This window comes from Neltuma alba, unplaced genomic scaffold (genome assembly GCF_004799145.2).
Source record: "Neltuma alba isolate B1F8T4 unplaced genomic scaffold, ASM479914v2 tig00013403_pilon, whole genome shotgun sequence".
NCBI classification, from domain to species: Eukaryota; Viridiplantae; Streptophyta; class Magnoliopsida; order Fabales; family Fabaceae; genus Neltuma; species Neltuma alba.
This window is the reverse complement of record NW_021637661.1, coordinates 104,247-131,547: the sequence shown is the minus strand read 5'-3', so window position 1 is coordinate 131,547 and position 27,301 is coordinate 104,247. Positions and strand designations below refer to the sequence as shown.

At 34.4% G+C, this 27,301-nt stretch overlaps 4 protein-coding genes across 4 annotated transcripts; 3 read left to right on the top strand and 1 right to left on the bottom strand.

Moving 5' to 3' along the window:
* The first annotated feature begins 6,209 nt into the window (after nucleotides 1–6,209).
* Nucleotides 6,210–8,773, top strand: LOC114737067 (cell division cycle 20.1, cofactor of APC complex). Its single transcript, XM_028924964.1, has 5 exons — nucleotides 6,210–6,507; nucleotides 6,729–6,992; nucleotides 7,258–7,527; nucleotides 7,633–8,214; nucleotides 8,333–8,773. The coding sequence occupies exons 1-5, from the start codon at nucleotides 6,409–6,411 to the stop codon at nucleotides 8,471–8,473; spliced, it is 1,356 nt and encodes a 451-aa protein (XP_028780797.1). The 5' UTR covers nucleotides 6,210–6,408; the 3' UTR covers nucleotides 8,474–8,773.
* Nucleotides 8,774–9,983: 1,210 nt separating this feature from the next.
* On the top strand, nucleotides 9,984–11,140 carry LOC114737083 (ankyrin repeat-containing protein BDA1-like). Its single transcript, XM_028924979.1, has one exon. The coding sequence runs from the start codon at nucleotides 9,990–9,992 to the stop codon at nucleotides 10,632–10,634; it is 645 nt and encodes a 214-aa protein (XP_028780812.1). The 5' UTR covers nucleotides 9,984–9,989; the 3' UTR covers nucleotides 10,635–11,140.
* Nucleotides 11,002–12,151, top strand: LOC114737079 (uncharacterized). Its single transcript, XM_028924975.1, has 2 exons — nucleotides 11,002–11,010; nucleotides 11,465–12,151. The coding sequence occupies exons 1-2, from the start codon at nucleotides 11,002–11,004 to the stop codon at nucleotides 12,149–12,151; spliced, it is 696 nt and encodes a 231-aa protein (XP_028780808.1).
* A 1,079-nt stretch (nucleotides 12,152–13,230) lies between these two features.
* LOC114737065 (cysteine proteinase inhibitor) lies at nucleotides 13,231–15,413 on the bottom strand. Its single transcript, XM_028924961.1, has 3 exons — nucleotides 15,244–15,413; nucleotides 14,686–14,889; nucleotides 13,231–13,518 (listed from the first exon to the last, which is right to left on the bottom strand). The coding sequence occupies exons 1-2, from the start codon at nucleotides 15,346–15,348 to the stop codon at nucleotides 14,686–14,688; spliced, it is 309 nt and encodes a 102-aa protein (XP_028780794.1). The 5' UTR covers nucleotides 15,349–15,413; the 3' UTR covers nucleotides 13,231–13,518.
* Nucleotides 15,414–27,301: the final 11,888 nt, after the last annotated feature.

Below are 27,301 nucleotides of genomic sequence, written 5' to 3'. Positions count from 1 at the left end.
GATCTCTGTTTTTCTATTACTAAAACAGGGGCTTGAATAAAAATAGACTTGTTGTTTTTTTTTTGTTGCATACAACTTTTGGCCATTTAAACATCAATACCTTCAGAAGCATCAAAGAGTTGCCAAGAACCAGTGCATCTTTACTTTTGTGCTTAAACATTCTGTTAAGCAACTACATGGCATGGCCAAGATTTTGGGTCCTATTTTTTGCTTTCCTATGACAATACTATTTAGTTTGGTTAAAGGATCTCCAATAAATTTCATGAGGTTGCATCCATTATTCAATAAAAGAAGCTTCAAATGGCCTCAAGTTGGATGGAGAAAGAGACGTGACCGCATGGAGGTGTTATGGTGGGATGAGAAGAAATTGTGAGCCATTTACAGGTTGAGAGAATGGAAGAGAAGAGGAGGAGTGAGCAAAAAGAGAGAGGAGGCTCCTTATTATTAAGCGGTCGTGTCTTTGAACGGAAATTCTCAAAGGTAGCAATACTTATTTAATAAATTTACAGTGTGTATGGGATCACCTTAGAAAGCCGCAAACTGACTTGTTCCCCTCCAAAAGCTACTTTAGGTAGCAGCTGCATGTTTGGGATGGTGTTGCTAATAAAGGACTTTTGTTCTAAGAGCTCGGTTTAAAGATGAAGCCAAATATTCCTGCTTTTGAGCGCGGCACAGTGCGGTGAGATATTTTATCAACATTCAGTGCGCTATGAAAATTAATTTACAGGAGCTGCCCTTCTATCTCCCCCCCCCCCGGGGGGAAAAAAACCCCGGTGATTAGTAGTATCTTAGCTGGCACCTTTTTTGTTGAAATTGATAATGTTAATATTGCATAATTTTTACTTCCAAAAAAAAATGTTGATGAGGGAGACCGATAGGAATAAAGAGGCATTTACCGTGCGTGGCTGCTAGAAGATTTTCCCATTTTCTATTATTGTTTTTTTTTCATATTTCTCTTAAAATTTTCACATTATGTAAATACAATATATATAATAGTATATATATTTTGACAATAAATATAATATATATTATATCAAAAATAAAAATAAATGTATTATTTAATAAAATTTATGTCTTTTTAGTTATTTTACAACTAAAGTTACTTTTTCCATAACAACCCAAACAATTTTTATTTTTACAAACTGATTTTTTAACAAAAGACAATTCAAACATAAATCACATTACACTATCTGATTTTCATTTAATCTCACTTTTGTAAAAGTTATATTAAAAAGAGTTACTCATTTTATTGCTAATCCAAACACACCCTTAAACGGCAAGGACTAACAACTCTGACAGTAAAAAGTGAAAAGACCCAGTAAAAAGAAAAACAAATTTAGGGACCTAATTTAAAACTGAAATAAACTTCAAGGACCTCTAAATTACTTTGTCTTTTTATTTATATGCTTTCTGAATTTCTAAATTACCTTTCAATTTATTGAATATATAATGTTATATATATAGAAAAGAAACAAAGAAATGCCTACCTATACTACGTATCGGATCATATATGACGCTCAACCAAGGGTCCAAGTCCATGCTCCTTTTTTTTCACAATCAAGTTTTTTTAAGAACTAAGCATAATTTTTTTTCTGGTTAGTATAAATCAGCACAATGTAAATTTTATTTAATTTATTTCAACGCATTAATTTACCCATGATTGTTAGTAATTGGAGCATGCTCTTTTTTCCCAAAATCGATATTTTTTTTCCCCTTAGAGTAGCTAAACATATTTTTTTTCCTGGTAAGTAGAAATCGATATGATATTTAATTAATGTCTCACTACGCAATAACTTGCAAATGAAGCTCCAAGTCTAATCACATGGACAATAATCACTGAATGTAGTCTAATCACTGATTGTTAGCTTGGTTTTTAACTACCAAAAGCCAAATATGCTTTTAAATTTTGTATACAATCCCTCATATATTGCTCTATTTATTCAAAAAGATTTTTATCTTTTGAAACTATCTTAATAAAAAAAAAATCAGAGTTTTTTTGGGTATAAATTTATGCGTATAATGAGCATCTGTGTCCACGAAGAACATTCGCGAAGAAAGAACAGAAGTATCCAACTTTCATCCTTATTTTAAAGGTTGGCTTTTCTTTTTTAAAAAAAAAAAAGATTTTCTTCTGCAAAATAATATTCACAAATAGACAACTCAAATATTATCTTCACCTGGAGGTTTTTTACCCTAAAAAGTAATTGATTGCATAAATAGCAACAGAAGAATTAATGAGCTCAGATGTTCAAAAGAAAAAAAAAAATCAGCCGCCTAAGTGGGAAGGCCATGTGCTACATTGGTTTACGTGACACGTTATTTCCAAGTTTCACTAAATAATATGTGGTCTTTTGGAACCAAAAAGGAAAAAGGTCTAATAGGCAGCCTCACACGAACATGGAGCGTTATTGAGATTATTTCTTAAATTTCTCAATAAAGAATAGGTTTCGTTCTTAGCGGTAAAATTAAAAGCCACGAACCTAACATAGTTGGTACTTTGATGGGTTCCTTAAACATTTAGTCAAGGTTTCAGTTTCTAGTGGTATGTATAGAGAAGATTTTGTGGTCAGTACTAAAACCCATTTAGAAAGTTTACAGTGTGAGAGAACTAGTTACTACTACCAGTGGTGAATACCTTAGGCTTAACCAAAAAAAGAACAGTAAAATTAAAAACAGAATTCTCTTAAACTTTAAATTATATAAAAATTCCTAATGGAAGAGGCTTTGACCCTTAAGTATGACGTTCCAAATGTGAGTTTGTGTGAATGCAAGATGCGCGTATGAGAGGATCACCATCAATTGAACTTAACAATATTCAAATATGATCTAATCAAAAAAGCATATTAATAATAAATACCTCCAAAATTTTTAAATTTGTATAAATGGTTTGATAACAAATGTTAGCATTGAAGGGCAAGAAGTTGAGGAGGGGAAAAAGCCTTCCATGGGGTGAGTGATGGAATTGACTTCCATCGATTTTGATGGAAATGAGTTCCATCAAGAACCCACTTCTAACGCGCCAAACAATCACAAGGCTAAGTTTCCCTTCCAATTCCACTTCCTCTCTTTTCAATTCCATGCTACCAAGCTATGCATAAAGCATCCTCATAGTTGGAGTCTAGCCCTTAGGCTTTAGACCTTCTTAAAAATTTCCAATATTTTTACTTCTTTTTAAATAAATAAAAACGAAACAATAAATTTTATAAGATTTATAATTCAAATCATAATCATAATTAAATGTTAATAAATGAAAGTGCTGAGCTAGCTATTATCAAAATATCCAAAAGCAAACCAAATCTATAACAAACAGTAAATCAAAATCTCATACTCACAGTGTCTCACCATAATTATCATGTAGTCATGGTAACAGGCGTATAACAAAATAAATACTCCTCTGGTCTTTAATATAAGACCCATTTAACTAATTTGATTAGATTAAGGAAGTTAGGTAAGTTAGTTGATTATAAGAAAAGTGACACATTTTTCCTAAAACACCATAATCATCTTTCTTAATACCCCATCTCCCTCTTCTACTTGATTATAGTTGAGGGAGTATCTATAAGGATAATTTAGAAAAAATTGATAAATATGATAAATGAATCTTATATTTAGGACCAAAACCAACTCAACAATTGAGTCCTATATTAAGGACTGGAGGAGTATAAATTACCCTTACATAGTAAAATCATTCAACAAGTTACGAGCATCAATAAGAACCTAAGCATCAATCGAAAGTAGGAAACTTCTCTTTTTTGTAAGAGCATGTGAACCAGTGCTAAAAAGTGGTTCACCGGCTATTGCAGTGATTACAATACTAAATATTAGTTGTTATCCTTAAAAAATTGAAAATCAATGTTGACTATGTCCCACATAAATGACCATGTTTTTTTTAAAATTATCACGTTGAAGTATTGGATCTTCCAAACAATGCTCTAGTTTAGATTTGTCCCTAGAAGAAATATTCATAGTTGCATAAATATCTTGCTAATCCTACACTATGTTTATGTTATTTATAAAGGATGTAAACAATTTTGATTAAGTATAATTGTCAAAATGGCTATAACATATGTCAAATACCCAAAAAAAAGAAAGGAGGGATCTACAATGTGGTATCAAGAAAGGAATATGATTACTAACGTCATGAAACTGGTGAATGACAAGTTATATTTTCTAAACTAAGAAACGACAATAAGTTTTCTTATTGATACATTTTAGTATTTGTAGTATTAATATTTTTTTTTTCAGATTTGATAATAATTTCTAAAAATAAACCTACTTAAACAGGTCTGCCTTTGACAGGCTCATCTCGCTTTGTTGGCTCTAGTTATCTATCCATCATTTAAATTCGTAAAACGGCGTATTAATAAATGATAAACATAAAGGGATCTATTTTAAAAAAAGGTACAAAAGTTTGGATAACGAAGATATAGAATCAATCCTTAAAAAATAATCTAGGTAGGATGGATAAAATAAATAATACTAGCTCTGGTTATTAATATAAGTACTATATAATTAATTTGTGAATATTAAAAAAAATTATGTTAGTTTATGTGTATTATCGTTCTTAAAATATCAATGTGAATCATAATTTTGCAGCTTAAAAAAACCAAAGAATTGATATAAGAATATAATGATTATACTATATCCAATCGTTAATATAAGAATTAGTTGAGACTTATTAAAAAAAAAAAAAGAACTAGTCAGGAATTCAATTTCATCATAAATATAAGACTTCAATTTATTTGGTCTCAAGTATTTATCCATTGGCTCCCAAAATAATCTATATGGTGACTACACATGTTAAAAAGTTTCCATCAAAAAGTAATTTTAATGCACATATGCACATGATTAATAAAAGTATGTTGAAAAAAAAACAATATTTATTTATTAAAAATAAATAACTTAATTAATTTTTTTAAAAGTGTGAAATTAGTGATCTATATTAAGGATAAGATATAGTAACACATTTAAGCCTCCAAATATTTTGTCTTTGGTCCCAGAATGGTTTTAACAAGGCATCAACTTAGAGACAGTGGTGTGTGCGAGGCTCCCTCTCATAAACAAAACTAAATAACTTAGTTTCAATTACTAGCTAGTGAAAAGGCTTTTGACATAATATGTTTGAGGATTTTTTTAAAAATGACAAACAGATCTATTAATAAAAGAAGATTACAAACTACTACCTCTTCACATTTTTAATATAAATTCTACTTAAATAATTTAAATAAATTTAAAAAATAAATTAATTTAGTTATTTATAAAAAATGTATATTGGTTTTCTTTAAAATGTCTTTTAAATCATTTGTATTGAGACTCACCTCTTTGAACATGTACAACCAATAAAAATCGTTTAGGAAAACAATAATAAATATGAACGATAAAAGTGGATTGAAGTTTTATATTTAGAATCAAATTCAATTAGTTCTTAAGGATGAGAATTAGTAGTTAAAAGTTTAAGACAAATGGTTGATTTAGAATAATTTATAAGTAACTTTTCAATCGTGATTTACTGAATACTATATAAGTATGTGAGAATAATTTTATCTCAATTACGTGAAATATACTTATAAGTCAAACAGGTCCAAAGTCTTTTTTTATCAGCCCTCACCGTGAACGTTTGAATGTAATAGGCTAATAGCTCCCGTCCATTCTCTTCATTTTCTCACTTCCTTAGAAGAAACAGCTTTTTATATTATTGTCTTACACTTTAAGCAAAGCAGAATTAACTTCAACAAACAAAAAATAGTATAAAACATAATATTGCTTTCGAGATCTCCGTCCAAACTCGAAAGTTCCAACTCGAGTTTTATTGAAAAAAAAAATCTCAAAAGCTGGGAGAGGAAGATATAAATTGTAACTAAAAAAATTATAAACAAGATATTTTCTGAGGATAAAAAATAATAAATAACTCAAAAAATTAATAGAAAAAATAATATTGTTTTCCGAAGTTCCAGCTGGAATTTTTTGTGTGGAGAAATCTCAAAATCTGGGAGAGAGAGTGTGTGTTCGGGAAAAAAAGAAAAAAGAAAAAAGACATTTAGGTCATTACAAATTATAACGGCTACTTTCTTGAAACATAGCCGTTATCAAGCTTCCTAGCCTGCGGAAGTAGTCTTTTTTTTTTTCCCTCGAAACGCAGAAACACTCACTATATAATCCCACTGAATCCTTCTCATCTCTCACATTCATTCTTCTCTCAGCCCTCTTCACTGCAGCGCTCTCAGCACTTGATCAGTTCTCGCAATTTTTCTCATTTTCTATTGTTATTTCTCCTCTAACCATCGTTTTTGCAGGGACTCCTTCTAGATTCGTGATCTTTGTGATCTCTTTTTTCTTTTGCTTATTATTTTGTTTTTCTATTGTATATTCTGTTTGGTTTTTGTTGCGCTTCGTTTTGTGTTTTGAATAATGGATGCAGGATCTTTGAGTTCTTCCGCAAATTTAAAAACACAATCTCGTTGCCCTCTTCAGGAGCAGTTTATTCAGAGAAAGAATTCCCGAGAAAATGTAAGAAACCTTCTTTCCCGCATTTTGGGGGTTTCTTTACATGTTATTTTCCGTGAATCATTTGCTTTTCCTGCGATGCCAAATTTCAACCAACTGTTTTGGTTTTTCTTTCGATCGCTAAATCAAGGGTTTGATTTTGAAGAAACTGGGGTTTCTGTCGTTAAACTCTAGTCTCTAATGGCTTTTTTATTTTGCTTTCTTGTTAATGCAAATATCACCAGTTGGATAGATTTATACCAAACCGTTCAGCCATGGACTTCGATTACGCACACTACATGCTCACAGAAGGGGCAAAAGGTAAGGAAAATCCCTGCGCGACCTCACCCTCAGCCTACAAGAAGCAGCTTGCAGAAGCCATGAACATGAACCGGACGCGAATTTTAGCTTTCAAGAACAAGCCGCCTGAACCAGTTGAATTAATCCCACGCGAGTCCACCACAACTCTTCATGATAAATCCGCTAAGCCCAGACGGTTTATTCCTCAGGTACATTCCTAAGATCTGATTATTCTACAATAGATTTCAATTGAGCTCGTATGTCTTGAATAAACTCCCTCAGAAAAGTTCAATTCGTTTTGAAACACTAGCAACTTATTAGACTCAATTTTGCGTTTCACTAGTTAAAGGGGCTAGTTCTTTGGGCCTGAGAAAGGATGTATTTCAATACTATTCAAGTTGTGTGGATTTGATGGTCTGAGTTTTCTGAACCACATTCCACGTTTCTGTTCTGACATATTTATTGGTTATGCAGAGTTCCGAGAGGACATTGGATGCTCCAGACCTTGTGGATGATTATTACCTGAATTTACTTGAATGGGGAAGCAGCAATGTTCTAGCAATAGCACTCGGAAACACAGTGTACTTATGGGACGCTAGTACCGGATCTACTTCCGAACTTGTCACTGCTGATGATGAAAACGGGCCTATCACCAGCATTAGCTGGGCTCCAGATGGAAGGCATATCGCTGTTGGCTTGAACAATTCCGAGGTGCAACTTTGGGACACCGCTTCAAATCGACAGGTTTTTGTCTTAATAAGAATCTCACTTGTTTGTATAACATATTCGTATGTTATATCTGTTCTTGGCCTAACTTTCTTTCTTGTTATCACTTGTTTGTTTCTGCAGTTGAGAACTCTGAGAGGTGGTCATAGGCAGCGAGTAGGGTCTCTGGCATGGAACAATCACATACTTACTACAGGAGGAATGGATGGTAGAATTGTGAACAACGATGTAAGAATTAGATCGCACATTGTCGAAACCTACAGAGGACATGAACAAGAGGTTTGTGGGCTGAAATGGTCAGCATCAGGTCAACAATTAGCCAGCGGAGGAAATGACAATCTGCTTTTCATATGGGACAGAGCTATGGCCTCTTCTAACTCAGCTACACAATGGCTTCACAGACTAGAAGAACACACATCTGCAGTAAAAGCTCTTGCTTGGTGCCCTTTCCAAGGAAACTTGCTCGCTACTGGTGGGGGAAGTGGAGATAGATGCATTAAGTTCTGGAATACCCACACTGGTGCTTGCTTGAACTCAGTTGACACTGGGTCTCAGGTTTGTGCCTTGTTGTGGAACAAGAATGAGAAGGAGTTGCTAAGCTCTCATGGATTTACTCAGAATCAGCTGACACTTTGGAAATACCCATCAATGGTCAAATTGGCTGAGCTCAATGGTCATACTTCTAGAGTTCTTTATTTGGCTCAGGTGGGTTTGCAGATAGTGGTTTTCTTGAAGCACAAAACTTTTATCCTTTTCAATCTTGCAAGATTATTATTATTATAAACCTTTCTCTGATTATGTTAAATCTTTCAACTCACTGCAGAGCCCAGATGGTTGTACAGTGGCATCAGCAGCAGCAGATGAAACATTGAGATTCTGGAATGTGTTTGGAGCTCCAGAAGCAACCAAACCTGCTCCAAAATCAAGATCTGAGCCATTCTCAAATGTTAACCGAATTCGTTGAGTTGCTCAATCCTTGAACTCTCACCATCCAAGGTGCACAAACATACAGACAACACAAGATACAAATAACAACAAGGACACTTCAAAAGGTCCAATACCATGATCGTCTTTTTTCACTGATTGTGAATGCTTCCATAGTTTCAACATAGAATTTAGTATAGCTTTGAGTTTTGATGTACATTTTCTTGTAATAATCAGTACAGGTCTAAGATTTGAAAAGTACAACTTTTTGTTGTGTGTCATGTGATGATAGCAAAAACCAAATGCTCATGTAATAAAAGGGTCTTCAAACTCATGCATACATTCTTGTGTAACTTTGCCTGTGGTTCACTCATGTTTGAAACTTGTGTATCTTGTAAACCTCCATATTTATGGAAAATATGGAAGGTTTCTTATTGTCAAACATAGACAATTTTATAGTTAAATATTCTTATGGAATCAAACTTAAGAAGTTATATTTGAATGAAAAAATATCAAGGTTTTCAAAACCGCAAATCAAATCTATTGATGGATGTTGGTACCAAAAACTTCTTCAAACTATACGATAAAAATTTACAAAAAGTGTAAGGGTAACCCTCCGAAGTTAAAGTTCTTTTTCTTTAAATTTTATGTTACATTTATAATTAATAAACTGTTTAGCCATCCATTAATGGATTTGATTGTTTATCATTAAAAAAAAGTTGTTTAACATTTTTGCCACGTTGGAGAGTTGAAGGAAAAAGATAAGATCATCATCATACAAAATGTAGTAGAAGTTTTGAACCCGAAAATTTTTTTCCCAATTGTAACACAAGTGAGCTAATATTTTTCATCGTATTATTTGATTAAATTAGTCTTTTAATATCTTAATTTATTCAAAATTTCATATCGTAATCTTTCAAATATAAAATATACAAATGAAAATTGTTCTGGTTATTTAACCTTATCATACCCAATAAGCCTAGATCCCTCGCAAAGTATGGGATAAAAATTGCAAGCATTTTTGAGAGAACATATATATACAACGACTCAACAGTAGTAATTCGAGGCTAGTAAATTGTTCTGGTTATATATATCGATTTTTTTTTTCTGTTATGTTTTGAACTACAGACTGGGAGATGACAGTAGTTGAAGGGTGGTTTTAATATGTGCTTGTAGAACAAACAAATACCAAAAAGTCAGTTTTTGCTGGAAGTTTGGCCTGTTTGTTGCATAATGGCAGAATTGACTACAACCAGCAAGTCAATTATTTTTCCAGTGATCTAATCTGAATCTGAACATGACATCTAGATGGGTTAACCCCCTCGATATTTTTCTTTCTCTCAATCAATTTCGTATTGATTTCTCCGAAAGCTCTAGAAACAAAATCTTAAATGCATAGTCTCCATAAAAAAAAAAAAAAAAATCTTGTTAGATAATTGAAAAATACTACTTTTAACTTCTGACAAAGCTCGAGAATATCCTTGATACCAGAGATTATATATATAGAGAACTCATTCTTTGAAAGATATAGTTTTTTTTCCCTGTGTTTTATCCTGATGGATCCAAGATTGGTAAAGTCCGCTCAACTGGGAGACACAGGCGCGCTTAATGAATTACTAGAAGGCGATCCCCTGATATTGGACAGAGTTGCTTTATCTCAGATTGCAGAAACTCCATTGCATATTGCTACGCTTGCAGGGAGAGCCAACTATGTAAGAGAACTTCTGAGTCTAAAGCCTTCTTTTGCAGAGGAACTGAACAAAGATGGCTTCACTCCTTTGCACATAGCCGCAGCCAAAGGAAGCACTGAGGTAGTGAGAGAGCTATTATCATTGAAGCTTGGGCCTAACCTGTGCCTCCTCAAGGACAAGTTTGGGATGAACCCACTTCATCATGCAGCCATAAGAGGAAGGGTTGGTGTGATTCAAGAGTTGGTATCCTTCTGTCCTGATGCAGCCAAACAAGTCACTGCTCAAGGTGAGACTTCTCTTCACCTTGCTGTGAAGAATCACCAGTTTGAAGCAGTTAGGATTTTGATGAAGTTTTGTGGGGAAGATGATGAGATTATGAGCTCAAGGGACAAAGATGGAAGAACAGCCCTGGAGATTGCTATGGCTACGGAACAACTCCAAGTAAGATTATATGATAAAATTGCTATTTTTCTTTTCAAGCTCCGCATCATCCTGTTTCATATGCAGTAAAATTATAGCTGAATAATTTAGATGAGTTTAATTAGAGATTTCAATTGAAGGATTCTGAATCTAAGATTATGTGAGCACATACAGGACTATCTTATTCATGGAAATAGCTTCTCGATAATACAAATATGATGATTTTTTTTTTTTGGCCTGAATCAGATATATGGAATTGAATTTACCTTCATGATTTTATTTTTTTCCTTTTTATTGCCGATGTTCTTCATCATAATAACATCAAAAAGAACAACTCACTAATATTTGCTTAAAGCAATTGTTCGGTTTTTATAGATTGACTAACTGGTGAACTTAAAGTCAACAGCTAATAGTCAATGCACCAGCTAAATAAATAGTTATATACAAACAGACACAAATGTACACTGTTATTATTGATAGCAAGTCATTAAGGAGGTACACCTAGCTAGAGATTTTGATAATCAAATACTTCCTTTGGTCACAAATATAAGATTTGGATAACTAATTCGTAAAGATTAATGAAATTTGTTAAGTTAGTTATTTGTAAAAAAAAATATATGTTAGGAAAACTCTTTTTAATCATTTGCTTTGAAAAATATCTCATTAATAGAAATTCTTTTAATATGTGCAATGATAGGGGTGGTTTAGAGAAAAAAATTATAAATTTGAAAGACAAATTGAACTGAAGTCTTATATTTAGAACCAAACAAACCCTCTTAAATAACTCTTATATTTAGGATTAAAGGAAGTATTTGGTAATTGAGAAGTTTATTGACATAGACTACATAGTGATTTTAGTGATAATCATCTTCTAATTGACAGTGTCCTGATTTTTTTTTTTTTTTGAAATACTTCGGCAGGTCCTGGAGTTGTTGGGATTCAAAGGCAAAACTAACAAAGACAATAACACTCTAGAGGTCCTTTTATCAGAAACTAAGTTCGAGACACCTGAAGCCACAACACAGAACGGCAATAATGCAGACACAACAACAGTGACTTCCCGGCAAACAGAAGAGAAATCTAAGAAGGGCATATTTGAGAGTTTAGACCAAATGGTACTAGTTGTGGCCAGTTTAATAGCCACAGTCACTTACCAAGCTGGCCTTTCACCTCCTCAAACAATCTGGAAGGAAGACATGAAGAACCATCCTAAGTGCATCTTCCACAGAACCAACCCATCTCATTCCTGTCCAGATATCACTTACTATTTATTCATGTCTTTCAACACAGCCGGGTTTTTCGCCGCGGTCTTACTCATATTCTTCTACGGAAAAGGGTCCTATGTCAGAGTTTTGCTGCCGGTTGCTCTTGTTTCGATGATGATAACTTACATAACTCTCTCAGTTTCTATGTCACCTAATGCTTTGTCCTTGCTCATTCTTTACCTAATCACACTGGCCATTTTCCTTTACTGCATTCTGGCAATTGAAATGGTGAAGAAGGTTATTCACAAAATGTTCAGTTATGCACATGACAGAGCTGGTAAGCTAGCAAGGCTAGCATATGAGAGATATAAGTCGGCTGGCAGTTCAGGAGAGCAACCATGAAGGATAATATTTGAATATTTGATGAGTTGGTGAATTCTATATGCTGCAGATTATGATTGTACATCACTATTACTATTGCAGAATTGTTGTTGTTAGTGTTTATTTAAGTTTAGCAGCAAGTCTGTTCATAAAATGCAGTCCTGTAAATTGGGTCTAGGTCTTTAAAAACAGTGAAAATTTGGATTATACAAGGTGTGACTTGTTTAAAGGCAAGTTGAATGTGTAGGTGCTTAAATATTAAGTCAAATAGAGAAATAAGAAAGCCGAATACTTTCATAGTAGCAAATGACTTGATAATTAAATTTTCTCTCAGACAAACATAGGAAATTACATTCCATGATCCAAACTTCATAAAATTTATAAAGGACCTTAACAATCCAAATTATTTTCAAGGACCAGGTACCCTTAATTTTAGCCATCAGTGGACAAAAACACGGATAAACAGACCCTTTTTTTTTTTTTGGGTCAGAATGTAAGTTCGTAATTTCTTACGCTTCCTAGAATCTTAAAACTTCAGAGTCTAGTAAGATTAGCACTATAATTTTTTTTTTCCGGTGATCTATTAGTCTATTACCATCAAATTTTAGGTTTCTTGCCACGTTGCATCGTTTTAGCACTAGGAAGTTACAAACGAATACTTCCATAAACTCCAAGAATATATACTATAATTATATTGTTTCACAGTTCTTGCTCCATAATTTCCATAAAAAAAATCTAGACTTATCATTAACAAATTCTAAATTTCTTGCCACATTACTTCTCAACTCGTGAGATTGGAAAATCACACCTTGAATTTCTCAAAAGTCATAACAAGAACGTCAAATTTTCTAACTATAAAAAATTGAGCTGTTCTTTGTCCCTTTTGTTTAATGACAGTATTGTCTATTCTATTCATTAGAAATCACAGAGTTCTTAAAGCTTTTTATTATAAATTTTGTTAAATTTAGATCCTTTAAATGTTAAGGCAGTGGGTCCAAAGATCTACAAAGAGATTGAGAAATACTGTTCCTGACTTGTACATAATATGACTTCTTCCAAGATTTCAGATTATACATGGAATATCCATATGGATTTCCCCACACAAAAAAAAAAAAAATCCACTGGTGATATAATATGGATGGTACGTACAGAAGTGGCCCCTAACATACGGAGCATCAATTACAACTATTTAAGCATAATACACCATATCTCTTGTACTTGAATCTATAGAAGGATTACAAAAGCATACATATTTCATAATAAGCAAGGACTTGAATATAAATTCCAAAGGCAACTACCTAGCCACTTTTATTCCATACATTACACGCTTTTGACATCCTGGTAACTCCACCTTCAAGCCAAGTTAGCCACACAGAGTCTTCATTAACCTGAAAAGGGAAAAATCAAAGCACATTTTTAATCAACCCTACTAAACAAGATGCATTGAAGGCACATCAAACCCCAAATTCAGATGTAAAAGAGAGGTCCATTACAACCAGAAATTCTTTGTGCAATGAATAAAATTAAGATGGTAAAACCAAAATTATTATACTTATTTGATCCTTAATGTAAGACCTAATTAATTAATTTGAATAAATTAAAGATATTAGTTAAATCAGTATCCTAAGTATCTTTCTTAATTACCCCCTCCCTCTCCTCCTTGATTATTGTTAAGAAATATTAACAAGGTTAATTCAAAAAAAAAAATATTAATAAATATGTGAAATAGGTTTTACATACAGGACCAATATCAACTTCCCAATTAAATCCTATCTTAAGGGCCGACGAAGTGCTTGACATTGGAAAATCAAACAAAGGAAAGCAATGAAATGCAAAAATCATGACATAAGGCCATTAGAGCTAATATTGTTTAAAGCAAAATCATACAGGTCATGTTATTGAGCAGCAGAAAAACATTCAAAGGTATGGGTGATTAAGAGCATGTAATGAGGCTTTCAATTTGAAGTAGGTGTAAAACATATTGTCCAATTTATCTTCATCAAAAGGATTAATCTTTAGGCGTAGACACTAATTCATCCCGTAAGCTGTTCCTTTTTCGCAATCTTAAGGCCATGCCAAGATCGAGTTCTAGGCTTATGCCTACTTTAGCACAGCAAGAACAGCAAAATAGTTTGCCTATTTTAAATATGTTATGCAAGTTCCATAAAGATGCAACAGATAGGTGTATGTTAGCGATCTAATCCTACTCCCTTGTTCTTAATGGAGCAAAGGCATAATAAATGACAAGGTTATTCTTCTCGATGTCATGAACATCCAAGTCTTCTGTATGAGGACAGAGTTCTGCTTTCACGACTTTTTATAGTGAAAGGCATAATTTTGGTTTGTTCCATTAGAATAACAGTTCCATTAATTAAAAAAAATAGCAAATTCCATAGCCTTTCGTTCTTTAAAACTTTCTTCAAACGCTAGTTATCAGAGGGTTACAAATATTGAAAACAACCAGAAATGGTTCCCTCAGAATACAAACATGAATAATAGCAAACATTTCAAGCTTTAAATCCAACCAAAGCACAGTGTGCAGTGCAGTCAAATACCTAGCTAGAAGACTCAGCAGGGGCATCACCAACGAGCTTAAACTCCTGAACTTCCTTAAAGTTCAGCCATGGCTTAACCCAAATTTTGGCTTCATAAACCTTTTTCTTCCCACCATCGCTTGCCACCAGCGTGATGTAGTACATGGTGCCAGCAACCACCTGCTCTTTTGCACTTATCACCTTTTGAAACTCCAGAAGAGCATTCTGCAATAGAATAAGACTAACAATATAAATGGAGAATATTCCACCTACGTGATCTTTTATTCCAATTGTGAAATGTAGAACGGAGAATCCCAATTGTGCTACTAGAAATATGAACCAACAATATAAATATCTTCAATCAGACAAATTGGATAATACAAGAGTAATCTGGATTCAGAAATTTGATTCGAACAAGAACTTAACACCATCAAATCCACGCCGAGACAGATAATCAACGGCCAACCCAGTTCCAAAATAACTCCCTATTTCAGTTTCCTCCTCGAATTTCAGTAAGGGAAAACCCAATCGGCAGGAGGAGGAGGAGGAGTAACAATAATAATGAGATTAAGAACGAACCTCCTTTTTGTTGTAGTCTTCAACAGCAAAGCGAGCAAGACTTTCGATCTCAAGGCTGTTCTGGCTGCCTGGAACGTCCTGAATACCACCGGTTATTGCCGCCATTTCTCTCCTCGCTCTATCTCCCTTTCGTTTTGATTCAATTTCAATTCAATACGCAGAGTGGATTCAGTTTTCTGATTTCCCCTTGTTATATAGTAGCGACAGTACAATCGATCGCTTCGTAGTGGTCAACGTTGGCGCGTTGGATGGGATCGAGTGAGGCGGAAATATTTATAGTCCATTAAGTTGCCAGCGTGTCGCCAATCAAATTTCAGAATCACAATTGTCAGTCGAAAAGTCTCCGTTGACTTTAGTGGGGTAAAGTGAGGGAGCACGCAAGGTGAAATTTCCCAGCTGGATATTTTATCTTAGGCCTTAAGAAATGGACACGTAAGAGTGGGCCATACTTTTGAAATCTAAAATCTGTGGATGCGGAGAAATAGAGAATGTGGAAAGCGAGGGGATGATTCCGTGATGGATTCGCTTGTCATTTTGTTGGCACGTGCTTTATTATTATTGGGCACGAGGATAATCAGTTGAAGATTAGGAAAAAAAGAAGGGGCTATTTGCAATTTGTTTTAATAAAATGGTGGATAGCACAATATGAGATAAATACAAAGTTGAATTCAAAATCCCAGGCTCATTTCAAGCCAAGGATGATATTTGGATTGCGGGAAAAAAATTAATATCTCTTGCATAAAATTTTTTGTTTTCTTTTTTTTTTTTGTAAAAAAAATGTATTATCTAATTAGACGTAATTTTGTTGGAGCTACTATCAAGTACTCCTCCGGTTCTTAATATATACGACTTAATTGTTAAGTTAGTTTTGGTTCTAAATATAAAACTCATTTATTATATTTATCAATTTTCTCTAAATTACCTCTATAGATACTCCCTCAACCATAATCAAGTAAAAGAGAGAAAGAGGGTATTAAGAAAGATGGTTATGGTGTTTTAGGAAAAATGTGTCACATTTCTTATAATTAACAAACTTATCTAACTTCCTTAATCTAATCAAATTAATTAAATGGGTCTTATATTAAGAACTGAAAAAGTAATAAATATGAGCGTCTTTCCCAATAAAAATTTCTTGTTCACTCTTAATGAATGACCAAAAAAAAAACTATTCTACATGGTAATTCTCTATCTAAAGTCCAACAATTTTTTTTTTAAGCCCAACAATATTGAAGTCTTCTAGCCAGATAAAACAATATTAACATATTAGATAATAATACATAAATTTCCATTTACAAGATACTACCTTCAATCCTTAATATAAGACCTCGTTTGACTTTTATTTTGATAATAAATATAAGATTCTAATACACTTTGTCTCTAATATTTATACATTTTTTCCAAGGTAGTCCTTCTAACAATGGTAGTTCTAACCAATACACTTGATTGGTAAAGATATTTTAGGGAAGACAACACATATTTATTACAAATGATTAACTTAACTGCATTCCTTAATCTCCTCAAATTAGTTAACTAGCTTTTATAATTAGGATCGGATGTAGTATTTGTTACTGGATTTTTTTTAGTGGTTTCAAGTTTTCCAATATAAAATGTTGTAAAGAAATACTGATTAATTAGTGACATTATTCTCAAAATATCCTTCATTTGTTAAGTATGAGTAGTACTAAATAATGGGCACTTCTAAAGTTTTACACTCTTTTTTTATAAATTTAAAATTTCTAACCAAACAAAGTGGAGGGAGCATATGTATGTGTAAGTCCATATATTTTCGCTCCCCTCAAACCAAACAAGGGCCTCATCCATGTCATCACTAGTGGAATTGTTTTTTTTTTTTTTAAAGAATCATATCCATGTCCCATATATGATCTAAAATTTTGAAAAGAGTTCATTATGTATAAGTCACAGAAAATTTCTCTTTAAATAAAATTTCGCTTTCACACTTATGGAATGAAGGTGAAAAACACTAAGCTATAGAGTATTTCAACATCGAAAGTCCAAAAATAGTTTTTGGGTAGGAGATAAGAAATATTGAATTTCTTTTAGGCAAACAAAACAATATTGAAATATAGGAGCTGTAAGTATTCAAAATTTTTAGAATCAATACTATCGCAGAAGTATTAAAAAAGGAGCAAAAATTCTCACATTAACTATTAAAATTTGCACCTTTTTTTAACACTTTTGTGGAGATATTGACTCATGAAAAAAGCTTATGAATATCTATAATTTTTACGTGAAATTTTTGAGCTAAAATTGAGCCTTAACTTTAGTGAAATCTGAAATATTCCTCTCCCTTTGTTTCAATTTATAGGACAAATTTTGGGAGTGATTTCATGCTTTTTAATTTATGTTGTTTTGGAGAAATTAGCAATGATTTATTAATGATCTTGTTTTGAAAATACTCTTGCAATTCTAATTGTTTGTTTTTCTGAGTTTTATTCTTTTTGGAGTTAAAAGGCCACGGATCCAATGAAGGTGCGTAAAATACACTGGGTCAAGTTACATGAGAGGTCAAAGAATTTATACACGCTATCTCCAAGTTACTTTCTTCCTTTTGCCCCTTGCATTGAACAACTGTGGGCCGAAGTTGTGAAATATCCGGTTTCATTGAACAACATGATATAACGTAACCAATGTGAGTTGGGTCTAACAGAAAGGGCTAATCCCTCACAACGTGATGAATCAAGATTCGAATCCCCTCTAAGAGAGGTGCCCACATTTAGTGCCTGACAGTACCTCAAATAGGATTGCTTCTAATAGGAGGATACTTATGCTTTAGCAAAAAAAAAAATGATATAATGTAATACTCTTTCGGTTCTCAATATAAGATCCATTTAATTAATTTAATTAGACTAAATAAATTAGATAAATTAGTTAATTATAAGAAATATAATATTTTTTTAAATACCATAATCATCTTTCTCAATATCTTCCTCTCACTTCTACTTGATTATGATTGAAGGAGTATCAATAGAAATAATTTTAAAAAAATGATAAATATAATAAATAGATCTTATATTTGTAACCCAAATTAATTTAACAATTAGGTTATACACAAAGGAGAAGTAACTTTTAAAATTAAATGTAAACGAATCTCTCTAGCAAAAAAAAAAAAGTGTATGGCATGTTAATAGAAAGAGAAAGGGAAAATTACTGTAGAGTCCCACAGAAGAGAATTTACTACCAGAAGGTCCCATGAAATCCCCAAATTCCTCCTAAGTCCCCAGGAACCTCTGGGTAAATAATTTCAATTGTGATATTACCTACTTGCCCTCACCCATTGAAAAAGGAAAGAAGAGAGGGAGAGACGCTGATTGGCTTCATTTAGTGCGCTTGTTTGTTATGCATGCACGAGGAAGAGAAGCTTCTGAAAGAAAGAAGGGAGGTATGCGTTGGTACTCCATTGCAGGCAAGCTATATTATTTCTTCATCTTCTTGGTAGGTCTCATCATTAACAACATTTCTCTTCTTTTGTACACAACCAGTCTCAAGTTTAATGTTGGTCTGAAAAATTGATTGGGTGTGGATATGTGGGTATTAAGGATGTGATTCAACTCACTTGAAATATCAAGAGAGGCTCATTTTAGTCATATGTGGTTGTAATCATCTTAGGTGTGGTTTTACTATGTGTGGCTAGGGTTAGAAAGCAATGCTGTGTTTTTCGTGAATGATGCTCTGTTTTTCGGTCATTGATGCTGTGTTGCTGATGAAAATGAATGCAAAATAACATATATTTATTATTGTAACCCCTGAAATGCAATTGTTAAATATGTTGTTAATGAGTACATCGAAGGTTGTTAATATAACTAAATGACTTGTTATTAACAACCAGTTTCAAGTTTAATGTTGGTCTGAAAATTTGATTGGGTGTGGATATGTGGGTATTAAGGATGTGGTTCAACTCACTTGAAATATCAAGGGAGGCTCATTTTAGTCATATGCAGTTTTAATCATCTTAGGTGTGGTTTTGTGTGGCTAGGGTTAGAAAACAATGCTCTGTTTTTCGTGAATGATGCTCTGTTTTTCAGTCATTGATGCTGTGTTGCTGATGAAAATGAGTGCAAAATAACAGATATTAATTATTGTAACCCCTCAAATGCAATAGTTAAATGTGTTGTTAATGGGTACATCGAAAGTTTTTAATACAACTGTATGACTTGTTATTAACAAGTGATTGTGGTAGGTTGATATCAAGGATGGCAATTTCAAGTGGGAAGCAATTGTTTTGTTACCTTCATATAGGAGGACAATTTATTAATGGTCTAGAAGGTGAAACGCAGTATGTTGGAGGTGGTGTGAGAATAAGAATGATAAAAGAAGGGACATCATATGGAGAATTTAGAACAATGGTAGCATCAATTGTGGGAAAAGAAAGTAATGGAATGGTTATGAAATTCACAGTAACCTTTGATGAGTGTATATTTATGGACCTTGTAGATGATGAAGGAGTAGAACATTTGATTAACTTCAATGGTGACAGTGGTCATGTATATATAGGAGAAAATGGAGATCAAAATTCACAACTAACAAGGGATGTTGTAATAGAATAGCAACATGTGTAAGTTGTGTTATTTAAATTTCGAAGTAATATTAACTATTGTCAATTGTTGTGCATAAGTTGTTATTATAGTGATCGAAGGTTGTCATTAACGACCCCTTGACCTATTGTGTTATGTAGGATGGAAGACTTGTTTGGAGGTTTAGATGCACTGTCCATGTCTCCACCTAATGTGGTTAGTGAAGACCCACTATCATTGCCATGTGGTTCAGAAATGATGCCAACCCCAATTCCAGAAATGAATTCAACAAAGTGGAAGGGTGTGGTTATTGGAGAAGGACAAATTTTTCCTAATGCAGTGGCCCTTAGACAAGCACTATATAAGTACAGTATTGCTGTGAAGTTTTCATACAAATTTATGAAGAACAATCAACAAAAGATCATTGTGAAGTGTATGGCGGAGGGATGCCCATGGTATATGGGTGCATACTCAATGGGAAAAAGACAAAATTCTGAGTTCTTAATAATTAGAACCTTAAGAAGTGAGCATGTGCATTATGCACAGGACAGCTTGGTTGTATCTCACTCTGGAAGGTCAAACTTACCATCATCAATCATGATAGATTCTTTGAGGTGTAATATAGACAAGAATGCTAATGAAATTAGAAGAGATTTGTACAAAGAATATGGGGTGCGACTGAATTATAGTCAAGCATACAGGGGTAGAGAAAGAGCATTGAGGGAAATACATGGTCGTGCACATGATTCATACATAGTGATTCCCTGGATTTGTGAAAGGCTTATTGAAACTGATCCAAACACAATTGCTCTATGGGAAGGGTTAGATAGTAACAGATTTGAGAGGGTGTTCATTGCTTATGGATGCTCAATTAATGGATTTTTAGAAGGGTGTCGACATATACTTTATATAGATGGATGTCATCTAAGTGGTCCTTACAGGGAAACATTGATTTCAGCCAATGCATATGATGCGGACAATGAACTGTTTCTATTAGCATATGCTATAGTCAGTGGGGAGACATATGATGATTGGGCTTGGTTTCTCCAGAACGTCAAAGACATCATAAGATTAGTGGAGACAACGATAGTTTCATATCGGAATAATGCCATTATAGGTGCTGTGCGGACAGTATTTGGTGGTGAGAGACATGGTTTTTGCTACAGGCATGTGAAAGAAAATTTTAGTGCACATTATTTAAAAATTAACTGAGGCAGGGGATGAGTTTCAAGTACTTCAAAGGACGTCGCATTGAAAATGCTTGATGGAATCACCTATGCAAGGATTGAGGATGAATATGTTGCTGCAATGGGGAAACTTAGATCATTTTGTCCATAATTAGTTGATTGGGTTGACACTCAAGGAGACGTAGATCGGTGGGCTTTAAGTAAATTTCCGTTTAAACGATGGGATAACATCACCACTAATGTTGTGGAGTTGTTTAATGCCTGGATTTTGAAGGAGAGGAAGCACAATGTATTAGTTCTCATACATGAGCATATGGAGAAATTAGCCAAGAAAATGGTTGCAAGCAAAATGGCAATGAGAAATTGGACAAATGGTATTGGGCCAAATATTGAGTCCAAGTTGCAAGAAAAAATAGTAAGAGCGAAGAATATGCATAGTGTATATTATGGAGATAACCAAGTTCAAGTTCATACTACATCTCCTACTGGAATAATTTGTGTCATTGTTGATCTCACAACACACAAATGCACTTGTTTAGCATAGCAAATAAGCGGAGTACCTTGTGTTCATGCATGTGCAGCGATAAAACTACTTCATGGTAGTGTTTATAAATTTGTAGATAATTGCTATAAGATGTCAGCCCAAGAGAAGATATATGCAAGTAGTATGAGGCCAATTGTGACACATGATTGTTCTCGTCCTGAAGCTCTCACTGTTATGCAGATGATGACGGGAACATTTTTACAGCCACCAATCACTAAAAGACCCTTAGGGAGGCCAAAGAAAAGAAGGATTGAATCTCAATTTCAAAGCAAAAAACTTTACCACTGTGGAAGATGCCATGAGCCAGGCCACACTGTGAAGACTTGCCAGAACTCCAATCCAAGTTGAGCTTTGCTGGTGGCTTGTTGATATTTCGTTTTGTGAATACTTATGACAGCAGTTTTTTGTAAATGTCATAACCTACACCTCAAGTTGTCCGTCATTATCCACACACGCAATCCGTATGCTTTTTTGAATAGGTTGTAAATTTGGTGTAGTTACATTGCACATATATATATCAAGTGGTAAATGACACCTGGTTGTAATCTGATATAATTTCATTTCTATATTTTTGATGTATTGGTCAATAGGTTGTAATGGACTTGTTATTAGATGCCATGCAAGTTGTCATTGGCAGTCTCAATTATGTCACTGATATAAAGTGACAATTTCTCCTACTTCCAGTATTCAGTGATTTCTTAAGACATTCGAGTTGTGTTAAAGTCATAACATGATATGATTTGGTTAGAATTTGATGTTATGTGGAGGTTGTGGTATCCCCAGCATCAGTTGTCAGGGGCAATGCAAAGGTTGTTAACCAATTCTGTTTGGGTTGTCAACAATCCTTGTTGAGGTTGTAAATGAATTGCTACAATAAAAATCTGCTGTAATCATATTTGGTTCAGTTAAAGCTATTAATGACTTTAAAATGCTCCTAATTTTTGTTATTAAGGTCGTTATATGTGCTGATAATATAATTTAGTTAAGAGCTGTGTTATCCTCCGAGTGAGTTGTCAGGGGCACTGTCATTGTTGTTAATAAATTTTGTTACGGTTGTGAACAACCCCTGTTGAGGTTGTAAATAGATGTGGCAAAGAGGACTCTGATATATGCCTATCATGTCACCATGGTTACCATTTGTTTATCCAGTCTTATTCAGTCTGCATTTCTGGACATGATGAAAACATATGAATGCCTTTACAAAAACTTGATAACCAGTAAAGGATATCAATACATATTAGCATATTTTAACATCCAATTGTCATTACATGGTCAAAGAAAAGAATAAAATGTGAACTTGACGTTCAGATGTTACTATGCTGTCAAATAAATAAAAGTAAATACAATATATACTCCTCATTTATTTCTTCCTCTTGCTTTGGGGGTTTCCTCGCAGCAAAGACAGCACTTCATCGACATGCAGGTTGTTTCGATGAGTCACGAGCCACCACAAACATCCAACCTGCAAGTCATGGATTTCTTCAAGGGAGTACTTAGGCATTGTGTAGCCGTCGTCACCATACTCAGTGCCGTCCCATGTTTGTAACTAGCTCAACACATGAACCCCACAAGAGTCCCTATAAAGGAAAAACAAGTACTTTAATCAATGAACATTAGCTCCCAAAAGCTGAGACACAAGTACTTGTTGTGCAGAAAAATAACTCACGTGTCAGATTGCACATGAACTTTTGCCCATGTGACTTCCTCGTCAATCTTGTCCTCCTCTGCAAACAGTGATGGCTTCAGCACATGAAGCACTTGGCAGAAACAATCTCTCTGCAAAAAAGAGACAAACAGAAGAAACAAGTTTGACAGTTGTGAATGACAAGTTATCAAGAAGCATTAACAACCTTCACAGTAACGAATGACAAGTAATCAGTAGGCATTAACAACTAGGACAGTTAGCAAACAAGTAACCATAACGCATTAACAAGATATAGAATGAGTGTGAAATTGTGCATACAATCCCTCTTGCCATGAATTGCTTAGGATCTATCTGTCCTTTCCTTTTCCTTTGCTTCCTTTGTGGTTTCTTCCCTGTTTTCATTGCTTCTTCTTCCTCTCTTTGTAATCTCAACATCGTCAAATTGTCCACCAAGGAGTCAAGGGCATAGAAACGCATGGTTCTTACATCCATCACATAACAGAACCAATGGTAATTGAAAAGGGTGGGGCCAAATATGAAGTCACAGTCTCCAATGTTATATCCTATATGCTCTGACAAGATTTCATGTTCATATTTTTCCAGGCTCCACTTAAGAGGATTAGCGGCCATTGTTTGCATTAACTCGGGTGAAAAAATGTACCTACTGACACGACCGTGGTTTTTTTTTTTCATCTCCCACCAAGGTTCTCGCCACCATAGACATGAACTATATCACAAATACAAATAGTTAGTCATGATCAAAATGACATTGCTAGTTCTCTATGTATATAAACAATTGTCTTACCCTGTCGTTCATCCATTTCCTGTCTTGTAAGCAGCAAAGCTCACCACGTGTCAAGAAGTACCCATACATCTCTACAATATACCTGCAGCAAAAAGAACAATGAGCACAAGAGTTGTATGTGTAAAATTGTTGTCAGTCAAATTGTCCCAATTACAATCAGTCCAAACACTTACTTGGCACCTTCATCTTGATCACATCTTCTTGTGCACATTTGGAATAATTCCTCTTTCTCATTAAGTTTTCTCTTGCCACGGGCTTTTTTCACCTCCTCTAACCATGGAGATTTGATTGCACGGCTTCTCACCCGTGTTGATTTTCTTACATCCATTTGCCCTTGTGCTTCCTGGTCCATTTCATCATTTCCCTCCATATCATCGCCTACACCCTTATCCTCTTCTGCTACTGCATCACTAGACTTGTCTTCAGTTTTTTCTTCTCCATCATCCTCTGATCCAGAGTGACTCCCTTCTCCTTTCTCCTTAGGCTGAGATTGACTCTCTTTATCATCTCTTTCTGGTTCACTCTGTTGTTCCTCTTGTGACAGAATTGAATCTTTTGGGCTTCCTTTACCTTCTTGACTAGTTTCTTCATCTTCAGTTGCCTTCTCTTTCTCATCTTCGCTACTTACTGCTTCCACCACATCTTCCTTCTCAATCTCATCTGTTAACCTCAACTGCAGGGAAACCAACTCTTCTCCAATTGTCAACACGAACCCTTCAACCATGGTCATCAACCTTTCATACGTTCTCTTGATTTCCTACAAAACAACAATAATGAAAGTTATCATTACTCCAAATTGTACACAGCACCAAAATAAGCTTGACATGATTTACTTACAGGGTGATTAGCTTTATTTCTATGTTAGATGCACTTGTTGAAGCCCTACTGATACTCGGAACGCCATGTAGTATGCCTCTGTCACTATTCTTTTCCGATTTTACTCTTGCCTTCACTTTTTCCTCATCCCAATAACTAATGTCATTCTCATTTTTTGCGGCCTTTTCTTTTCTGAGAGGAAAGTGTTGTAGGAAATAAATCTGCATATGAAGTAAACGATAACTTAGATATACAACAATAACAACATGCAGAGAGGCCACTGACAACATAAGCAGCAGCCAATCACAACCTACACAGCGTCCAATAACAACATACACAGTGTCCAATCACAACCTACACATAAGCCTATCACAACCTACATTTGCGCCATTCACAACATGCATAGCAGCTAATGACAACCCCTACACAACCGAATGACAACATAAAAAGAAGGCAATTACAACCTATACATAACCAAGTGACAAACCAACACGGGCCAATGACAACCTGCACACAGGACAATAACAACCTTCACACCAGCCAGTCACAACATATACATAACCAATTCACAGCGTACATTTCTCCAATTGACAACAGAGTAGTAAATAACAATATACACAGTGTCCAATCATAACCTACACATAAGTCTATCACAACCTACGTTTGCACCATTCACAACATGCACAGCAGCCAATGACAACCCACGCTAAACCGAATGACAACATGAAAAGAAGGCAATTACAACCTATACATAACCAAGTGACAAACCAACACGGGCCAATGACAACCTGCACACAGGACAATAACAACCTTCACACCAGCTAGTCACAACATATACATAACCAGTTCACAACGTACATTTCTCTAATTGACAACATAGAGTAGTAAATAACAACATACACAGTGTCTAATCACAACCTACACATAAGCCTATCACAACTTATGTTTGCGGCATTCACAACATGCATAGCAGCCAATGACAACCCATGATAAACTGAATGACAACATAAACAGAAGGCAATTACAACCTATACATAACCAAGTGACAAACCAATACAGTCCAATGACAACCTGCACACAGGACAATAACAACCTTCACACCAGCCAATCACAACATATACATAAGCAATTGACAACGTACATTTCTCTAATTGACAACAGAGTAGTAAATAATAACATACAGAGCAACCAATGACAACATACACAGCACATTGACAATACAATTAACATCAAAGTAAATGAATCATACCCACACTTACCATTAAGAAGTACAAGCAACCTCCTACATTTTTCGTCCCATCAGCTTTTCCTTTCTTATTTCCTTTCTTGAACTCTCCAATTGAGTTGCAGAGTTCTTTGAAAATTAAGTTGCTCCAATCATAGTGTCCTAAACTATCCTTTGTCACCACCATGACTTTCAACACTTTATCACTCATCCATACACTAGAGCCAGGACACAAGAGGACTCCTAGTGCCTACATAACAAAAAGGAATTCAAACTTTTCTTCCTCTTTTCCTTCAATCAACCATCTTCCTATTGTTTTGTATGACAATTTCCCGTAGTCACTCCTTAATTTCTTGAATGTTTCATCTTCATTCTCCACATTTATTTTAATATCTTCCCCCTTAAATGGTAGACCCATAAATTAATTTACATCTTCGAGCCCCATTTTATACGTCTTCTCTCGAATTGAAATTTGCCTACTTACGGGGTCAAACACATGGATCAATTCACCACAAAAATCTCTATAGATTTGTGAGCAGCATATGTCAACCAATTTATCAAAACCAATTCTTTTCAGTCTTTCCATCTTATCTTTACTTTTCTTTAACTGCTTGCAAACTTCCATAAATTGTCCTGGAGCACACCGTGTGTGAAAGGGAACAATATAATTCTTCTCTTTTGGTGGGACTCTCATTTCTTTAGCCCTCTCACCATATTGTTCTTTCTCCTCTTTTGTTAACTTCCCCCAAGCCTTTTTCACAGAGTCAGTGCCCTCTTCAAAAGACTTAAACTTCTTCTTGTTCTGCTCATAAAACTCTTCAGTAAATAATATGTATCCGGAGAAATTCCTAGCCCTTTATCCATCTTTGATCTTACTTTTTTTAGTCATTTTGTTCAACTGCAAAAAGGAAAAAAAAATACTGTCATCGCCAAATTATTGGGACATTCCACCATGGAGCCCACCATAAAAAGCCAAACAAAACCTTTATTATTTTATTGCCGAATAAATCAACTACATAAAGTTTTCTCTTTTTATTCAGCAATATTAACAATAACTGATTGCTGCATTTAAAAAGCTCTAGCAAATCAAATTTTTGACAATTCTAAGTGGTGTTCTTCAAACTGATCTCTAATATAACTTAATACCAGCCAGTCCCAACTTTTGCCCCTAACTTTGATTCGCATGTCAGATCATTGTAATATCAACACACTTCACATTTCTAATATCAGAGTGAAAATACAAGTCAAGATTATCACTGGTTCCATATATAAACACACGAAAGAACAAGATAAGCAAGAAGCTT

What these genes read in the sequence shown, in the direction of transcription:
- LOC114737065 (XM_028924961.1), bottom strand. Translation starts at nt 15,348, where the DNA reads ATGGCGGCAATAACCGGTGGTATTCAGGACGTTCCAGGCAGCCAGAAC. An exon ending in AAGACTACAACAAAAAGGAG is followed by an intron (nt 14,890 to 15,243) that starts GTTCGTTCTTAA and finishes ATTCTATTGCAG; the next exon opens with AATGCTCTTCTGGAGTTTCA.
- LOC114737083 (XM_028924979.1), top strand. Translation starts at nt 9,990, where the DNA reads ATGGATCCAAGATTGGTAAAGTCCGCTCAACTGGGAGACACAGGCGCG.
- LOC114737067 (XM_028924964.1), top strand. Translation starts at nt 6,409, where the DNA reads ATGGATGCAGGATCTTTGAGTTCTTCCGCAAATTTAAAAACACAATCT. An exon ending in GAAAGAATTCCCGAGAAAAT is followed by an intron (nt 6,508 to 6,728) that starts GTAAGAAACCTT and finishes AAATATCACCAG; the next exon opens with TTGGATAGATTTATACCAAA. An exon ending in CCAGACGGTTTATTCCTCAG is followed by an intron (nt 6,993 to 7,257) that starts GTACATTCCTAA and finishes TTGGTTATGCAG; the next exon opens with AGTTCCGAGAGGACATTGGA.